General features: G+C 39.1%; 1 protein-coding gene across 4 annotated transcripts in view; it reads left to right on the top strand.

The window, feature by feature from the left end:
* rabgap1 (RAB GTPase activating protein 1) overlaps nucleotides 1-18,282 on the top strand; it is a 49,845-nt gene extending 31,563 nt beyond the window's left edge. For all 4 annotated transcript variants that reach the window (XM_028417192.1, XM_028417191.1, XM_028417189.1 and 1 more), the window contains 13 exons: nucleotides 1,243-1,356; nucleotides 2,992-3,066; nucleotides 3,431-3,556; nucleotides 3,774-3,917; nucleotides 4,417-4,458; nucleotides 4,917-5,045; nucleotides 7,386-7,478; nucleotides 7,991-8,101; nucleotides 8,427-8,531; nucleotides 9,324-9,407; nucleotides 13,671-13,742; nucleotides 15,821-16,021; nucleotides 16,827-18,282. In XM_028417192.1, coding sequence (XP_028272993.1) covers nucleotides 1,243-1,356; nucleotides 2,992-3,066; nucleotides 3,431-3,556; nucleotides 3,774-3,917; nucleotides 4,417-4,458; nucleotides 4,917-5,045; nucleotides 7,386-7,478; nucleotides 7,991-8,101; nucleotides 8,427-8,531; nucleotides 9,324-9,407; nucleotides 13,671-13,742; nucleotides 15,821-16,021; nucleotides 16,827-16,949 — 1,419 coding nt within the window. In that variant the 3' untranslated portion in view covers nucleotides 16,950-18,282. The remainder of the gene's footprint in view (nucleotides 1-1,242; nucleotides 1,357-2,991; nucleotides 3,067-3,430; nucleotides 3,557-3,773; nucleotides 3,918-4,416; nucleotides 4,459-4,916; nucleotides 5,046-7,385; nucleotides 7,479-7,990; nucleotides 8,102-8,426; nucleotides 8,532-9,323; nucleotides 9,408-13,670; nucleotides 13,743-15,820; nucleotides 16,022-16,826) is intronic.
* Nucleotides 18,283-18,703: the final 421 nt, after the last annotated feature.

The raw sequence follows: 18,703 nt of genomic DNA, 5'->3' as shown, positions 1-18,703 counted from the left end.
GGAAGTTGAAGAGGGGGGGGGGGCATCTTGGTCTTTTATACCTACTTGGACCCAAGACCAAGTAGGTATAATTAGCTACAAAGTGAGCAATAATTTTTTTTTTAAAAAAGCAACAGTGATTTAAATGAAGGGATTTTCTCTGGTATATGGCTTTAGTTTACGTCTGCTTTGAAGATGGTGTTGCTGGTGGGGACTTTGAACCCCCACAGGATTAATGATGGGGTTCAGTCCTACAAAAGTACCTTTAGGCAAGGCACAGGATGCTAAAAATACATAAGGATTAGTTATAGAATTTATGTTGTTGGAAACATTTTCCTACAGGGATCAATTGAGTATCACATTAATTTGTTCATTTAACATGACCCTGGTGAGAAATTTGATCTGGCTGACTGCCTCATTACCCACTGCAGGAGAAAGCTTTCAGTTTTCTTTTGAAAAATAGCAAAATTACAGCAAAATTACACCTAATTTTGTCTGTAAATACTATATGAAGATGTCTTGTGTTAGATTTGTTGTATAATGACAGGGCATCTTAGGGAAGCATTATTTATTTAGTGGCTGTTTGTGCCAAATACCTGACCATCAATAATAAAATGAGTGGTGATTAATCTTTGAAAAGGAAAGCTAGTTTAGACTAGGGTATTTACTGATCTGTGTGTGTGGTATTTCCACTGTGTGGTGCACTGTCATCACAGTGGAGGGATATCCCAAAGAAGTATGAGTTGCTCCAAGCATTTGTATTTACTGCATGAAGTTCTTATTATGCCACTGTGTGTGTGTGTGTGTGTGTGTGTGTGTGTGTGTGTGTGTGTGTGTGTTCCGCCTACATGAGTACCTCTCTACAGTCGTCTGTGTATCCTTGAATAAAGATGTCTAACATTGTATTTTTAGCAATGCAAGCTGTGCAACAAAAGAATTGCTCGTTATGTTCTGAAATTAAAAAAATAAGAACCGAAATGGACAGAGATGGACAAACAGATAGGCGGGAGTCTGTGGACAGTCTGTACCATGGAAAGGAACATTCTGTGCTACTGGTTATTCAGCCTGCCTCGGACTGTAAAACTCAGCTATGTGTAATGACACTGCACACTGTAGAACACTGACCACTGCTGGCTCTCTGTGGAATTTTTTTCCTTTCATTGACATCCAATAATAAACATGCCTTGTGCATTCTTGGGTCAGAGAATACTCACCTTTTTTCCACTCATCTTGAACCTTTTTTCTCCCTTGTCTCACTTTTAGGAGTCTCCTCAGGATAGTGCCATCACCAGGGATATTAACAGAACATTCCCAGCTCATGACTACTTCAAAGACACTGGAGGGGATGGACAAGACTCACTTTACAAGATTTGCAAGGTAGGAAACTAACACAAATGTAAGAGGTTAACATTTCTGTAGAATAGAAATGGATTCACATACAGCAAAAAGGGACCATAATAGTTGTAAACCAGATGAGGTGTAAACGATTGTGTTGCAGAAACACATCAGCAGTAGTTTCTTCCCTATTGTGCCCTGCATTAGCTGCTGTTACGCTTATATTTGCAATCTGGAGAGCCACATTTTGTAATATTTGTATCATCCGCTATGAAATATGAGTCTAAAAATGAAAAAAATGTTCCTGTCTCTAAAGAAATTAGATCTATGTAGGTAAGTTTGGAAGACTTGGCCCAGACATACATTTGTAACCTCGTGATGAAACTGTTTTTAGAAATCTCTATTTAATTAGAGGTACATATTCTTTAGTTTTGCTGATGAGATGTCAAACGGATACAGGTTCCATTCAACATGTGCTACATGTGAATCTAAATCACATGTTTTCCCCATAATACAGTGTAATTACCATGTAAATGACTTATACAGTATATCTGATAACAAATGTAGAGCAACAGTGAGAGTTGCCATCGTTAAAATACGCTGTTCATTAATTAACACAGCCAGTCTGTTAGGGGGTGGTTCAGTGAGTTCACTGCCTGTTTGGAAAAGCAAAATAAGTTTCCGATCGAACACACACACTCCAGACCCAAATATAATCAGTCCTGTTGCACGATTCACACATAACAGCGTGCATGCACATATACAAACCCCGCAGTTGGTTGCACCATACTTTGATCATCATATGTGCTTATACAGGACACTTATGCGCATTTAAACCTGCAGTCTCATAATCCGTCATGAATGGCGTGACAGGAGTGTATTCACAGTTTTCAGTTTCATTTCATTCATTATGTATAACTCAGGTGAGAACATCCATCTCTTCCCAGACAAGCACCTCCTCAGGTGTGTTTGAATAATTCAGTGGGCCCTCCCTCTTCTGTGTGTATGGATTGAACCACACTTTGTCTGTTTGACTTGCGCTCATTATTTGTGTTTGTAGCTCAGTAGGCCACTACAGCCGATTTCCTGATTTTTGTCACCTTTTTACTCACTCCCCATGTATTTACTCCTCCTTATCTGCATTGACATTCCTCTCAACCGTCAGTGCTTTCCTGTTTGTGACCTTTTCTTTATTCCTATGCCACTCAATCAAGGTGTACCTTTTATATGTCGTCTCCTGTTCAGTGTCTTTCTTTGCTGTTATTATACTTCTAGTTTTGGTGTAGTTCACAATAGACAGCAAATGAATGTCCCCAGCAGCATACACTACTGTGCAACTTAAAATTTCTACAAAGAAAATAAAATGACTTTCTGCTGTTGTGTTGCCTGTGTTGCCTCATGCTATAGTGCATTGTAGCTGGAGAGGACTGCATTAATATTTACACAAAAAATTTTTATTTGCTTTAGCTGTGATAGAGGGCAGTCAATGTTTTTTTCTTAAGATTTATGTGTTTTCATTTTTCCTTTTGATTTTAAGCTGTGCTAAGTGTCTACTGGACAGCTTTCTCACTCCAGTATTTGTCAAATACAGTACAAGATCAATATTTACATGGAAAATTATATCAAGCCATCCAAACTCCATTTACTAGCAATGTTTTCCCCTGTCTTTTCCTTCAGGCTTACTCTGTTTACGATGAGGAGATTGGCTACTGCCAGGGACAGTCCTTCTTGGCTGCAGTGTTGCTGCTGCACGTGAGTCCACATACCATCAAAATCCAAGCTTTTCAAACAGTGTCAAGAGCTGAGAGGAGCTGTTTTGTTTTTATTTGACACTGATATCTTTAACTTGTTTGCAAGTCTCTAGAATGGCTTGGGTTTTTTAATGTCTGATGTTTGATATAACACAGGCAGTATGAATGATGTCCTGCTATAAGTTGCCTATGAGACAATTCTATTTGAATATCTAATATACACAAATGCCAACACTGCCACCTAGTGGAGAAACATTGTCTGCATTTAAAGATAATGGGAGATTCGTACAAAGTATATAATTGATCATATCAATTATTGTGTTAATGTAAATATTTCTCTCACATAAGCTCTCTTGGTTGTTCAGATGCCGGAGGAGCAGGCTTTCAGTGTGCTGGTTAAGATCATGTTTGACTACGGCCTCAGGGACCTTTTCAAGCAGAACTTTGAAGATCTACACTGCAAGTTCTTCCAACTTGAGAGACTGATGCAGGTTTGTGTGTTAAATTTGCAGATCTAAAATGCTTCACTACCTAAACGTACACTTAAGCAGGTGTTAGTTGATGTTTACTCACTTCGGTTTCAATTTTTTCTCTTGATTGTTTTGCTAATTATGTCGTCTTTCTCCTCCGCAATCCTTCTTACATTTTTCTTCATTACATCTGTTTATTTACATTTTCAATTATTCCTCACTTTTTTTTGCTTTCTAGGAATATATACCTGATCTGTACAACCATTTCCTGAACGTGGGCCTAGAGGCTCACATGTACGCCTCTCAGTGGTTCCTCACCCTCTTCACAGCCAAGTTCCCTCTTTACATGGTCTTCCATATAATAGACCTGCTACTGTGTGAGGTAAGTGTATAAGCATTAAATGGTAGAACACGTGGTTTGGAATACCTTTCATAAAGGCAAGGCAAAATCAACAAAAGGTCTATCCACTTAAAAGGTTGCAGAGATTTCAGGAGTAGTATTACTTATATCAACACAAAAATACTGTTTTGACCTACGTATGAAGCTCTACATCCCTTTAGGCCTGTATCTCATTAATCTAAATAATATCATTGCTGTGATGGTGCATGGTTATGTGATGCTGTAATGAAACACAAAAGCTCGACTAGAAATGATGAACAGTCCCATGGAAACCCTTAGATTTATGTAAAGATTGGTCTTTCAGTGTGGTGGTCTGAGACCCTATGGAGAGATGTATAGCTATCCCCATCAAGTATGTCATCACCAAAAAATAATCAACAAATAGTTATGTATGTGTTTGTTTACACAGCAACATTTCATTTGATTTAACCTGCTGTATTTAATTTTTTCTTAATACTTCCTACATCTCTTTCCTTCTCAGGGCATTAGTGTGATCTTCAATGTAGCTCTGGCACTTCTGAAGGTAAGAATACACACACAAAAATAAGTTACACACGCCATCATCCACGGTTCTGATTTAAAGCAGCAGCAGGGAGCAGGTGCCAACAGAAGATCAGGCTTTAGAAAGAGTTTACTTGTTGGCGCATGTGAGCGAGTGAGACACATGCACAGTGTCACCTCACTGCTCTGTACGCAAAGCAGAGCACATGCTCTTTGTTAAAGGTGAGTTTTGCTTCAGGAAAAGAATTCCATCAATAAAAAAAAAATGATTTATAGACTTTTATAGCTGTGATCTCACCAACCTGTTTTTTATCATATCAGTCTTATCTGTTCTTTACCAAAGCAGAATGTTGCTTTAATTAATGCTGCTTCTTTGGGTTACAGAAAGGGAAATGAATCTCAGCTTGACAGACTGTTTTGGCTTGGATAATGTAGATCTGTGCCTGACCTAACTTTGTCATCATATTTTTTTTTTTGCAGACATCAAAAGATGATCTAATCCAAACAGACTTCGAGGGTGCACTCAAATTCTTTCGTGTCCCAGTTCCAAAGAGGTACCGCTCTGAGGAAAATGCAAAGAAGCTGATGGAGCTGGCCTGTAGCATGAAGGTGGGTTGTGCAGATATGGTTCCCTCTTATGAATATTATTGCATATTAAGCCTCACATATATAAAATAAATACCAGAGACTTTATGATTCTCATTAAATAACCAAATTTTAATAAAATATATTAAAAATATATTGATTTTCTTTATATGACACATTTGTCCAAATATTCAGAAAACTAAAACTGCACTCTATAATTCTGTTAAATAAATAGAAAACAATATATGTCTTATTTTAGGCCTGTATTGTGCAGCAGTGCTACTCAACTACCAGTAGGGGCCACTGTTGAGCTTTAACACAGCTGATCAGATAAAAATGAACCATACATCTCTCCTTTTCTGGATCTTACACACACACACACACACACTCACACACACACCTGTGTCCTGACCTGTTTTGAAGAGTCTGGCCTAGTTTAGATGACCTGACTTTGAAAGTAACTCTGGTCAGAGATATTTATTAGCACAAACTCTGTGAAGGAGCCAGCATGGAGAGAGATTTGAACTTTTTGGCTCTTGGTTAGACAGGTGGGCAGCAGGGAGATCACACGTTGAACTCCTTCAGCAAGTAAAAATCCAGGGGAAGTAAATCAGATGTAACTAGCCCAGCTGTGCGGTCTTAAAGACGCTTCAGTAGACATCTAGGAGCCATCACTTCTGAATATAAATCATGACATGTTGAGACCACTATGAAAGCACACATTTTCAGCTGCACACTGCTGTTGCTTGTGTATTAACCTTAACTGGCCTTGTGAACAAATTTAAATATAATACATATAATTCATACCTACAAGCCATGTGTACCTTTTTTTACTGTAGGTCTCTTTAATTAGGTAATTAGAGCACATTATTTGGCAGGAAAAATCTTTTTTTAATTTTCAAGTCATTTGGCAAATGAATCTGAGTGACCACTGTAATGTCAGGGCTGGAGATTAAATCAGTCAAAGTAAGCTAATCTAAAGCTTGGATGTCACTACAGGGGATTAACTGACCAGATTACTGGTGCCCTCATTGACTGATGATACTGCCTTCTGATTGGACCTCTAATCTGTCTGGGTTGCAACTTTAGTGACAGCTCCAGCCCAAATTTAGATAACTCATTTATTTATTGAATGTTACATCTAACATCCTGGTACCTGCCTGTTCTAAAAAGAAGGTCTATCGACAAGGACTACAGAGAGCCTATAAAAAGGGTCTTGTTATGGGTCGGCTATGAGTATTTGTAAATAATTTATAGTATATATGAACTATATCATTATGATAGCAGTGCTGTCTTTACTTCAGCTCTGAAAATTTATTCAGGAGAAAATATTGGGGTCAAATCAGGTCATTTATGTTGTCTCACTGTATAGATTTTACACCCACTAATATTTCTTGTCTGCCAACCTTTTGACTTCTTAGGCTGGTATATGCAAATTACCCTTGCAGTTAAAAAAAAATCATGAAATTATGGAGATTTTCTTTTTCTTGAAAGCCGCTCCTATGTGTGTCATTTCCTTATGTCTGCCAGTAACAGAAGCGTTCTGCTTTCTACCTAGTATGAGCACATAGTGTACAGTATGCATACAGGTATTTTTATACAGCTACAAACAGTTACCTTGACCCCTTTTCACTGCTCTGGTCATAATTTCAGGAGTTTAATAGAGCAGCGCTGCCTTCGAACACTTTTTGTGTTTCATGGGCAGAACAGCTGCCATGAATACAGCTAGTGTTCAGAAGAACAAATCATGAGAGAGACAGGCAGTCATTTTACCAGGTTGTTATGTATCATTTATAAGTGAGCCAATTATAAAAAAAAAATTCTTTTAAGCTGATGCCTATAAATTATGGCTGTACCTGAGAGCTGTTGATGCTCTTCGTTCCTAATTGCCTTTCCAAGTAGTAGACTTGTAGACCCGCCTGTCCATCAAGGCTGTGAGAGTAAAGTAAAAAAACATTGAGAACGAAGATGGATGAGGCACCTTCTGTCCTGAACGACCTCCTGTATTTTTTTTTTCCCCTCCCGTCTGACTTCACTTTACTGAGAAGACAGTATAACAAAATCCCCATACAGAAAACATGCAGAATCGACTAAGCTCTAGACGGCAGCTTCTGACTCAAGTTACTAGTAGCATATTGGCCAGAAATCACTCCATATGCTCTATGACATATTGTTCAAATGATGGACTGCACTAAATGAAGCCACAGTCAAATAAAGCTTAAAGCTTGTTTACAGAAGATTGAAAAAATTCTACACTGGCAACCATTTTAAGTGCATAGCCAAAGACTGCGAGCTACTTTATATTTCCTTCTTTTTTGTGTGGGTGATTACCAAACATTTTGTTTTGCTCTCACTGCCCAACAGATCAGCCAGAAGAAGCTGAAGAAATTTGAGAAGGAGTACCACACCATGCGGGAGCAGCAGGAACAACAAGAGGCCCCCATTGAGAGATATGAGGTTAGACATAAGAACATATTATTTATTAAAACAGTGTAGATCTGTCTTGGTTCTTCTGACAGTATCTGGAACCTTTGAATGGTTTTGTTGCACCATAATAGTCAGTTCAAACCCAGTGCCAACATCTTTGTGTTTTCTAAATGTTTAGTCTTCGGTATTGCTGTTAATGATGCACTAACAAGTTATGTCTTGTTAAACATTATGGGCGACTCTTGCTCTGTGAACTTTTTACACTCAGTGTTCTCTATATTGTTGCAATACTTTAGAAACTACTGCCAGGAAGAGATATTTGCAACTTTTTATGATTAACTCCTTTTCCCTTCTGTGTCTCTTTCACTTTCCTTCCTCTTTCTTGGCCCTTCACTTCTCCATATTCACATTCTCATTTGTTTTGCTGTTCCACAATTTATTTCATTTCTTCATCTATCTTGTTCTCTTATTTTTTTATGAAAACTGTCTCTCCTGTTCTTTTCTGCCTTTCTCCCTCTTTCTCTCTCACTCCTCTTGTCCAGCGGGAGAATCGTCGTTTGCAAGAGGCCAACATGCGTTTGGAGCAGGAGAATGACGACTTGGCACACGAACTAGTTAGCAGCAAGATAGCACTACGCAAAGACCTCGACAATGTAAGCCAAAGAAAAGCAAAATATTTGAGTGAATGTTCATGTACAGAGAAACAAGTATATGTGTGGTAATGGTTTTGTAAAATCTGAATTAATAGCAGGTAGACAGAAAGATTGTTAGTGTAGTGAGTGGAAACACATACATGTAGCTAAACCTTGATTTATATGGTTGTCCGTGCATGAGGTATAAGATACTATATATGTGTGGGATTTTATGACTTACCTTGAAAAAGGTAGAGACAAAAGTAACTAGAAAGTAGGGCAATTCCAACTTTCACTGACCTCGCCAGCATTGGGTTATTTTGTCGTGTGTGTGTGTGTTTGTCAGGCCGAGGAGAAGGCAGATGCCCTGAATAAAGAGTTGCTGCTGACCAAACAGAAACTGGTGGAGTCGGAGGATGAGAAGAGACGGCTGGAAGAAGAGTCTGCACAGGTTAGAGCAAATAACAAGGCATTTTTGTAGGGATTGAAACTGAGCCTCTGTGGAGGAAAATCTTTGTCCTGTCTATAGAATATGTTTACTACAGATCTCAGGTGTTAACGGTAGTAGGAAAGGATGGTGCTGGAACAGAAATTCTCAAGGGAATTGGTAAAAGAAGCTCCTGAAATCTCCTAGCCTGGGGTCAAGATGGTGACTAGAATACAATATTAATGTGAAGGCAGCAGTCTATATAATGGACAGATCCAAGACTCTGCAGGCTCTGCAGACTCAAGCCAAAAAGCTGCACCAACCTGATGTGTTTCTATTAATCATTTTTTTACCTACTGCAGATGGTGCTTTAGGAGGTTCATAAGCAACAAGGGTCAATTTAACTATTTTTATTATGAGAGATCCTAGTTTCTGTCACTTCTGTACACACACCCTCTTAATTGTTGAATCTTGGGGGTTTTCAGTTAGTCATTGATGTTTCTTAAATTCAATGAAGAATCCCTCTGGGGCAGAGGATAGAGCTGCTGTCCTCTGTTGCCATGTATGTTCAGCATTGTCCTCCAAATGTCTCATGTCTTGAGTGCGTAGGTGTAAGTCTTGAGTGATTTATGTGCTGGACTACAGCCTGTGTAGAGGGCATGACATTGCCCTGAGCTTCAAGTCTGCCAATACTTTTGTCTGTCTTCTTTACATTTCATGACAGTCACCTGGTCTCCGGGGGCTTTGATTTGGCCTGTGTCCTTGGTTTCTGCCCTGTAGCAGCCTAAAAGTATCTTTGTGTGTTTGTTTTTGCAGCTGAAGGAGATGTGCAGACGAGAGCTTGATAAGTCTGAATCAGAGATCAAGAAGAATGGTTCAATTATTGGAGAATATAAGCAGGTATGTAATACATGTCTAAACATATCAGAATTTTTGGGTACAAAAAGCTGAGTAACACTGTTGATTTTGTTTACTTTCCAGACATATTTTCTCTTTATATGTGCATTTTAGAGAAGTGAAACTGTAAATGTGGCAACCCAGTTTCCTTGAAACTAATTATGCACACTTTGATTTTTAACAGCACCCCCAAAGCTGTTTAGAATGGTGAATCAATATAACATGCAGTATACTGATACCATTCTAATGTGCTGTACCTTAGTCATGTTTCTCATCTCACTCCTGTGTTCCAGCAAAATCAAACAGCATATTTTCATCCATTCATTTTCTTAACCTGCTTTTTCCTGTCAATTGGCGAGAGGCGGGTAAAAGCTGGACAGGTTTCTAGTCTTTCACAGGGCTAACAGACATATTTTGATGTCTCCCATAAAATAGAAGTGGCTCTGTGTGGACTGTATTTTCAGCAGCACTGATGCTACTGAGTGATAACAGAAATATTAATTAAATATCTGCTACAGGCAGCAGTGTGCATAAACGCACCCTCTGGTCTGTGCGTACGTGTGTTTTATAGAAAGAGACAGCATGACAGAGAGAAGGGAAGAGAATGTGAACTCCTGTCACACAACTTGGCCCATCACATGCTATGTTTACTGGTATTTATAACTTGGTATGTGGCTTTGTCATTTTTTTGATGAGACTGGAATATGATGATGTTTCAAACACAATACATCTGAAAGCCCCATCATAGTCTGAAAAAAAATTGTGTTCTCTAACAACAGAATGATCCAAAAGAGATAACTCATAATGTTTAACAGGACAGGACAAAAATTCAAAGAAGCGAAAGCTGCCAGCAGTTGGCAGTCTTCACATAGCAGTAAGTCATTGCCTAATAGCTTGTTATGTCTTTAGCTCTCTCATTTCTTTTTACAGAACAACACTAATGAAAAAGCCCCTCTGTTTTTTTCTCCCATCTTTTACTTTAACTAGGCCATGTAGTCATTATCATTAAGATTCTCCCTCATACTCTGCTCAAGTGGCATCACCAACCCCACAGTGACTACAAAGCTTGTACATTTCATCATTATTATTTTTGTTTCAGTTGTGTTTGTGCACTGTGAGACTATAAGGGCGTTTTGACTGTTGTGGCTCATTTTATGTGACTTTATCTGAACTCTGAGCTTTTGAACACTTCTTCACTGCTTATCTTCCCTTATTTAGCTTTTTAGAAGTTCTGATCAGGCCATTACCGTGGCAACTCCAGCCATAAATATTTGAAAATAATATACTTTATGTAAGAGAGACCTGTTTTCATTCATTTATCAAGTTTTTGAAGCAGAAATGTCTAATTTTACCAACCATCCCTAACCTGAACTCTCAGTCTTTGACGGCTGAGTCTGTGAGAATATTTTATGTTCAGTCTGTCTGAATTCCTCGTCAGATCTCCTCCTGTCACTTAATGCTTAAATATAAACTTATCCAGATCAGGTACTATTACCATCAGCACAGGAACGTTATGCAACTATCCACCTCCTATCCTTCCCTGTGGAGGCAGACAGAAATAGCAGAAAGACTAATTTAGAAACAGACCTTATGTTCACCTGAGTCTAAAAATAATGAGAGAAGATCTAAAATCTTGTGACCAAAGCTATCACAAAGGAAAGAGAATGTGACGGTTCTGTTTCTTGTTTTGTATGGTGGAAAGCAACCTCTGATTGCTAGCATGCAGCCAAGAGTTGTTCTGAGCTGAGCTCAGTTTGGAAATGGGGCTTTGTCAAAAATAGTTCATTTTATGACAGGAAGGAAGGGGGTGATAGATTGAGAGAGGGAGAAAGTGAACAGAAGTCTGTGGAGGGAGGACAGCAGCATTCAGCACTCAGTCCTCTGGGATTGACAAGTTGAGGAATGCCTCAAAATAGCCTGTGTTGTTTCCCAACCTAGATAACTCAAATTATTCTTTAAATAGCATTTTCCTATTTCACTGTCTGTGAATGCCAAGTTTCCTTTTGTGGGATTAGGGCCAAAAAAGCTTTGTGTGTTAATTGCCCTTCTAGCTCACAAGGACAGAGAAACGTCTGTTAATGGTGAAGCTAAAAACAGTGTCAAGTAGCGCATTGTCATCTCCACTGCTTAGTGTAGGAGCTCATGTAGCTGGGAAGCTAGCCGGGTACTTGCCAGGTACAGCAACATGTGCCAGTGCTTGTGTCTCTGAGGCCCTCTTAGAATTATATTTAATTTACGACTCATAGTTTTAAAATATTTTGACTCCTGACACAAATTAATTTGAAAGATCTCCAAAACGTTTTGAGCATCTGTAGATTTGGCAAATCACCCTAACCGTCTTTAAAAATAAATAAAAAATAAAATAAAAAATAAAAAATAAAAAATAAAAAAAATAAATTAAAAAAATAATAAAAATAAATTAAAATAGCTTGTTCTCATGCGTGCATCAGAAGCATTCATACATGTATGTATTATTGAACAGAAGGAAAACAAGTGCCCCATCCTTTTCTGCCTTCAGTCAAAATGGATGAATTATTGAAAGCACATATTTAAAATAAATGTAACAAAGATTGTTCTGGACAAAAATGTCCACAAAACAAACAAAAAAATACAGAATAAATCCTGTGGACCTTCAGCCTCAATAGTCAGGGACAAAATGTATTATTATTGTGACACAGTACTGTAAAAAAGCATCAAATAAACTAACTGAATTTAAATGACCAAAATGATCCCTGACAGCTTGCTTGCAGATGGTGCAACACTAACGATTCCTGCCCTCAGATTGACAGGCACCCTGTCTTATATAAGCTTAGAATCCCAATAGAACACACTGTCCCGCAACTCCATGTCCCTCTCAGCCCTTTGACTAATCATCCAAAACATGTGAAGGCAAGTAAAATGCCTGTTTCCAACACAGGAACAAAGCTAAATGGTCCCTTCTCACAGGGCTGAGCTACTCGTGTAAAAAAAAAATGGCCAGAGTAACAGTTGTTAAAGGGGAAAGCAGGTGCAGCAAATTAAAGAGATGATGACAAAAGAGAAACAATAGATGCACACAAGAGGAGAATGATGGATATCTGTTTAGTTGAAGACACATAGATCTGTAGATTGATCTGCAAAGGAGGAGGATGGAGAGTAGTTTGCTACAGAGAATAAGATTTTAGAGAGCGGGATTAGACAGAGGGATCGACAGACTGTCTGCAGAGAGGTGGGATGACCTGATGTACCTGTTAGGATGACTCATGTCACATTGATTTCTCTGTTCCTCCTTCAAGCCATGGCACTAATTTGTGTGTGTGTGCTTGTGTTTGTAGCAGTTATAGGTTTCAGCAGAGGAGGTAGAAAAAGAGAATGGATGTAGAAATATGACCCAACATATCAGCTGATCAAGACAACAACCGCACAAGTAATTTAATAAAAGAATGGCTAAAGAAGAACAAAGTTAATGTTCTAATATGGTCATTTTCTTGATTAAATGAGAAGGAATAATGAATGTTTTGGGTCATATTTCTGCAGAAAAATAGAACATACTAAAGACTTCACAAACTTTTGTGCAGCACTGTATGTGAGGATGTATACACAGACTCATTTGTACGCCCTGTAAGCCTTGCTGGATATAAACAGGACCCTATGACACCACTAATGGGCTTTATGTTAAGAGGATGACGTCCACAGAGAGTTGTTTACAAGGAGTGTTGTGTTCAGCCATGACAGGTGGAAATTAAGTTTGGTGAAACAACAAACATCACATTTTTCTTATTTCTATTACTCTGCTACAGCAGAATACATTTCAGCCTGCAACATTGACAAGGCCAATTGTGTAATCTAATATAAAAAGGAATGTGTGGATATGAATACAATTATTGTTATCCTTTGGGGTTTTCAATTCATGACTTCTTATTACAGTAATAATGTGTTTATTTGTTCATTCAGTCATTTTTTGAATGCATCAAAGCCACTCCATTATTATTATTATTGTTATCATTATTATTATTATTATTATTATAAGAAAACACATCTTTATGATGTGATTATTTGCTTCTATTAACAACATGCAGTATTGATGAACATCATTGTCATTATCTTTCTACAAATGTCATGTATTTGGCTTTATTCAGCCTCTGGACCTGCTGTATTGGAAAAAATGGCCCCGGTGTTTTCTCCAGCACTGTGGTCATGTTGATTGAACTGAGTGTCTGTGGCTGAACTGTTGATGTCGTAGTAGTAGCAGAACAAACCTAATTTTCAACTTTGTTTTTCTTATAGATCTGCTCCCAGCTGAGCGAACGACTAGAGAAACAACAGACAGCCACCCGGGGAGAACTGGAGAAAATCAGAGTGAGTTTTACACAAACATGCACCTGATGTGTGCAATCAATTGCACCCGACAAAAAAAAATTGGCAATATAATTACAGAGCTACACAGTTAGTGTCAACAGTGGGAGTGAAAAAGTGTCACATTATCAGTAGACGTTAAAAGACAGCAGTGCCCAGCCTTTTTATACCTGTCTACTATCTGTCCCATATGTTAATATGTTAATATGTTTCCCCTTCATGCGAACCTTCAGACTTGACATTTTGATCTTTTAGTATCTTGAGAACTATGGTCCCATGTGATTGTCTTTATTGGGGTAGAATGAGGAGTTAAGCTGAGGAGCCACAGCCAGACACCTTACTTCCAGCTTCTGCACACTTGGCTCATGAACTGTTAGTTTAGACTGTAGCTGGGAGAAGCGCCATGTTGGCAGAAAGCTCAATCACTGCTATCCAAGGACTCACAAATGGTTTATTGCACAAAGGACAAGTCCTGTAAAGGATGCATCAGAACTTCTGTGTATGTCTGGATTTTTTTTACTTGCGTATAAAACTGCAGCAATTTAATGAATTGTCTGCACTTGTAGTTAAACAGTGCACTAGCACTGATGTGTAGTGAATAATACATAATTGTCATTTTTAATCAGACATTTTAAATAACACACTTGCATAGTGTTTCACTAAAACTCCATTTAAAGTGACAACACAAACAGTTGCAGCTCACACGCTCTGCTGCTTCATTAAGACTCATCCACTTCTGGAGCGATGAGACCAGAAATGTTATATACAATAATCATCCCACTTTAACTCAAGTCAACAGTTTATTCGAGATGAAATGCAACATTGCAATGAAATATTTATTTTAAGCACTCAACTACTGTTGCTACGACACACAACCTTGACTGTAAAGTGCTCTAGACAGCTCTACTTGTTACTGAAGCCCTGCAGTAATCTGTCTACAATAATCTCAGAGGAGTCAGCCTACTAGTCTGGTTGCCATGAGCCAAACTTAGAAAGAATATGTGAAGTAAGAGGCCCTTAATTCATCTGGTGAAACGTATCTTCTACTCCCACAAAGGAATATCAAGAATAAACACAAGAGAAGGAGATCAGTTACGCAGCCCTGGAAAGGTTCATGTGTATTTCAGCTATTTGCGAGACTTTGACTGAAGTGTTAGCTCGTTTAAAGAATTTCTTTAGCAGCTTGTAACCATGAATAAAACGTCTTCAACTAAAAATAAAAGCACACACAGAACAGTAAAACCTCAGGACTTTCTGCCTCCCAAGAAAGTCAAATTAGTGAGGTCCACTGGTAGGGTGATGACCTCCGTTTTCTGAGGTACAAAAGGAATGCTGCTGGTGGACTACCTGCACAAAAGTCTCGCTCTCACAGGGGTCTGCTACGCTGATTTGCTGTGACGGCTACTGAACAAAATCAGGAAGAATCGGTGTGTGTGAAGCTGACACGCCAGACCACAAGTCCAATGTGGTGATAGCTCTCACTAAGAACATTCATCAGGACACTACCTCTTCTCCAAGATAAAGCGGGGAGCTCAGCGGCCACCGTCTTGACAGATAGATCAGTACTGCTACGGATCATTCTCTGAAGGTCCAAGACACTAAATAGTCTAATCTAATGGAAACAATCTTGTTGTTTGTCAATGTAACAGGGGAATGTGCTTGTCTATTGTAGGCCACAAACTTATCAGTCACTCGTCATAGTCAGGTTGGCTCTTGTTTGCTGTGATTTTCTCTTGCTGCCTGTTCTGTGCCTAATGATAGCTCATCACATACAAGGGCACACAAAAAGAGATCTTTGACTAAATGGCAGGGTGGATTGCTGCCCTGGCAGAGGAGGGAACTAACAGTTGGCTTGTATGGCTACTACACTAATGAGCTGCAATGCTTCACTCACTAAACAGAACACCATCTCTTCTCAAATGATAAAAAACAAGTTCACTGTAAGAAGACATGTCATATCGTATTATGACATAAATATCTGTAGTCTGTTTAGACAGCAGTAGTTTGGTTGGACCTTCTTCATGAAAGTTTTCTTTTTTTCACTTGCACACATCTGTCGTCTTCCTGTGTCTCTCCTCTAGTCCAAAGTGGAAGGCTGTGAGAAGTGTAGCAGTCTTTTCAACAAAGAGGGTCGTGTGCGGGCCGCTGTCACCACGGCACCTGCCGGAGGAACTGAGGAGACCGATGAGGAGAAGGAGGGTTTGAAGAACCAGCTGAGGGAGATGGAGCTGGAACTAGCCCAGACCAAACTGCAGCTGGTGGAAGCTGAGTGCAAGATCCAGGTACACACACACATTTTAGCCAGAACCAAACTAGAGAGTGTGAGAGTTTTCAAGGTTTGTCACGTTGCATTACACCCACGATACTGGAGAAACTTGGGAGCTGATCAATAAAAGTTGAATCACACAAGCTGCCATCAACCTTGAATCACAGTGTGTCTGCAGTGCTTTGCTTTTGTTGCACACTTCTGTGGACACCCTCTAAGAGTATACCAAGATAATTCCATTTGGAGGACACTGCTAGATTAATAATAGGACTGAAGTTACTTCCAGTCTCTTATAATTAAGGTATGGAATATTATGGGTTGAGGTGTCAACTGTAAAGAAATAAAAGACGTGTCAGGGCAGCAGGGGACCCACAAATCAAAGCAGAGAAAGTGCTATTAACAAGATGTGGTACAGAAATTGGAAACATTATTGGTGGACACGACTTACTTATTAAAGGAAGACACTGCTGTGATCAGTGGTGTCTCTGCAGCATCATTAAGGTGTAACAAAATTAAAGCAGTGTCATTATCATGCAGAGTTTTTAAACACAGTTGTTAACTGTTTCAATGAGCACAGTAGGAGTCATTTACTTCTTAATTAAGGTCAGTTTGGAAATAGAAACGTTGGAGTTCCTTGAATTGGAGTGAGCAATAGTCATGCAAAAAGAAGATGAGGATGTAATCTTGCATCTTGTTGTTCTGGCTGTGCAGGTTTTTTTGATCCAGGAATACATTTCAGCATTTAGCATACTTTTTCCCACTAAGGACAAAAACCGGATGTTTGTGGGATTATTTTGTCCTGAAATGTCCTTCCTTTCCAGGACCTGGAACACCACCTGGGTCTTGCGCTCAACGAGGTGCAGGCCGCCAAGAAGACCTGGTTCAACCGAACACTCAGCTCCATCAAAACTGTCACTGGGACCCAGGGCAAGGAGACCACCTAACCCAGCATAGCCCATTCACCCTATTTTAATTAGACCAGGTCTGGAGCTCAGTGCAACTCACCACACTGAAACCTCTAGACCCCTAACCCAGCGGGCCATAACTTTAACATGAACACTCACCATTAAATCCCAGGATCACCTTTGCTACAGACTCTGTTACTTGTCCCGTTTATCCAAAAAAACTGTCCTGGTGTATGATCTTCTAATCCTTTTTTTCCACCCAGAATGACTACAGCCAACCAATGCTGATGAGAAGGGTCTAAAAAACATAAGATACAGTACAATGGTACTGCTTCCCCCACAGAAACAATGTGCTTCCACCAGTCACAAAACAGCAGCCGTTATCTTTAAAAAAAAAAAAAAGAAGAAAGGAAAGGCTTCTCTGATTTAGTCTTTGTACTGCTGATATTAAAGACCCACAGAGGGAAAGTTAGGACATCCGAACTGTAGCTGTCCTTACGGGATAGTGAAGAAAACACTCCGTCCTTCCTTTACTTCTCTGTGTGTTCCTCTCCCTCTCTAAACTACTGGCACAAAACAACCAGTCCGTATAAATGTTTTGTTTTAGGTACGAGAGCTAATAGACACCTTTTCAAAACTGAGCTTTTTCTAATTTTCGTTGAACAATATCTTTCTTTTTTCTATGGATGTTCACGAATGTGCTTATGTAAAGAAGATATGTGTGTGCGTGGGCATGTTGTTTATTTTTTGTGTTGATTATTAGGTGTTTATGTGTTTGCGAATGAATGGGGAAAAATGTTTGAATGCATATATAATTGACTGAAACAATGTTTTGTTGGGAGAAAGAAGTGTATGAAAGTCCAAGGGAAAGAAAAAGCACTAAGGTTATGAGTGTGTGCATGCATGTAAGATTGTCCAAGTTCCTTCAAATGTTCAAATGTGTATATGAATGATGCCGAAGTGAAGCGACAAAGCCTTGATCTGAAGGTCGATAGAGATGGATATGAATATGTAATTTACCGTAAAAATTTAAAAGCTGTTGTGAGCGGCAGCATAAATTTCCACATGTCAAATATCAGACATGCTTGAGGTTTGTTTGGTTTGGATCTCTCAGCACAAAGAAACTAAAAAAAGATCAAAACCATGCAATCCTCTGTGCATGCTAAAACATTAAAGCCCAGCGTGGTGCAGTGTTTGTTAAAGACCCTGCTTGCACCTTTAGCGGAAGTCAAAATGGAAAACACACACACAGAAAGTAAACATTTCTGCTGCATTTAAAAGCTGCCTCCTTCCTCCCAGGCACCATCTGCTCTGTGATGTTTAACCTTGGCTGGTGAGCTAGCATTAAATGCTACGTTGTGTTGATAATTCATTCAAATCTTCAAGACTGGTTCTACATGCCACATTGAACTATAATGTAGACACGCATTGTGCTCATTCGGAGGGAAGGTAACAGAATAAATGTTACTTTATTAGCAGACAACTTCAAGGACGATGGGACAGTGCAGTCAGCAAAAAGTGATGAAAAGTCAGATGATAAAAAAATGCTTTAAAAACAGCAGCGAGGCCACAAGGACACAATATTATATTGACAGTAGAACGCAAAAAGACAAGTCACAGCGCATAGCTTGTTGAGTCATGGTGTGAGTTTGTTTCTGTACTGACAAAAGGATCAGAAGTCGTTCTCTCAGAGGTAGAATCAGTTGCATCAGATGATGCCAGACCCATCTAAGATTTACAATAAGTGCAATAGTTGATATGGATGAATCATTGATCACTGATGATAAGTGCTG

This window comes from Parambassis ranga, chromosome 12, assembly GCF_900634625.1.
Source record: "Parambassis ranga chromosome 12, fParRan2.1, whole genome shotgun sequence".
NCBI lineage: Eukaryota > Metazoa > Chordata > Actinopteri > Ambassidae > Parambassis > Parambassis ranga.
Note: the sequence above shows the minus strand (reverse complement) of the source record. Positions and strands in the feature narration are given on the sequence as shown.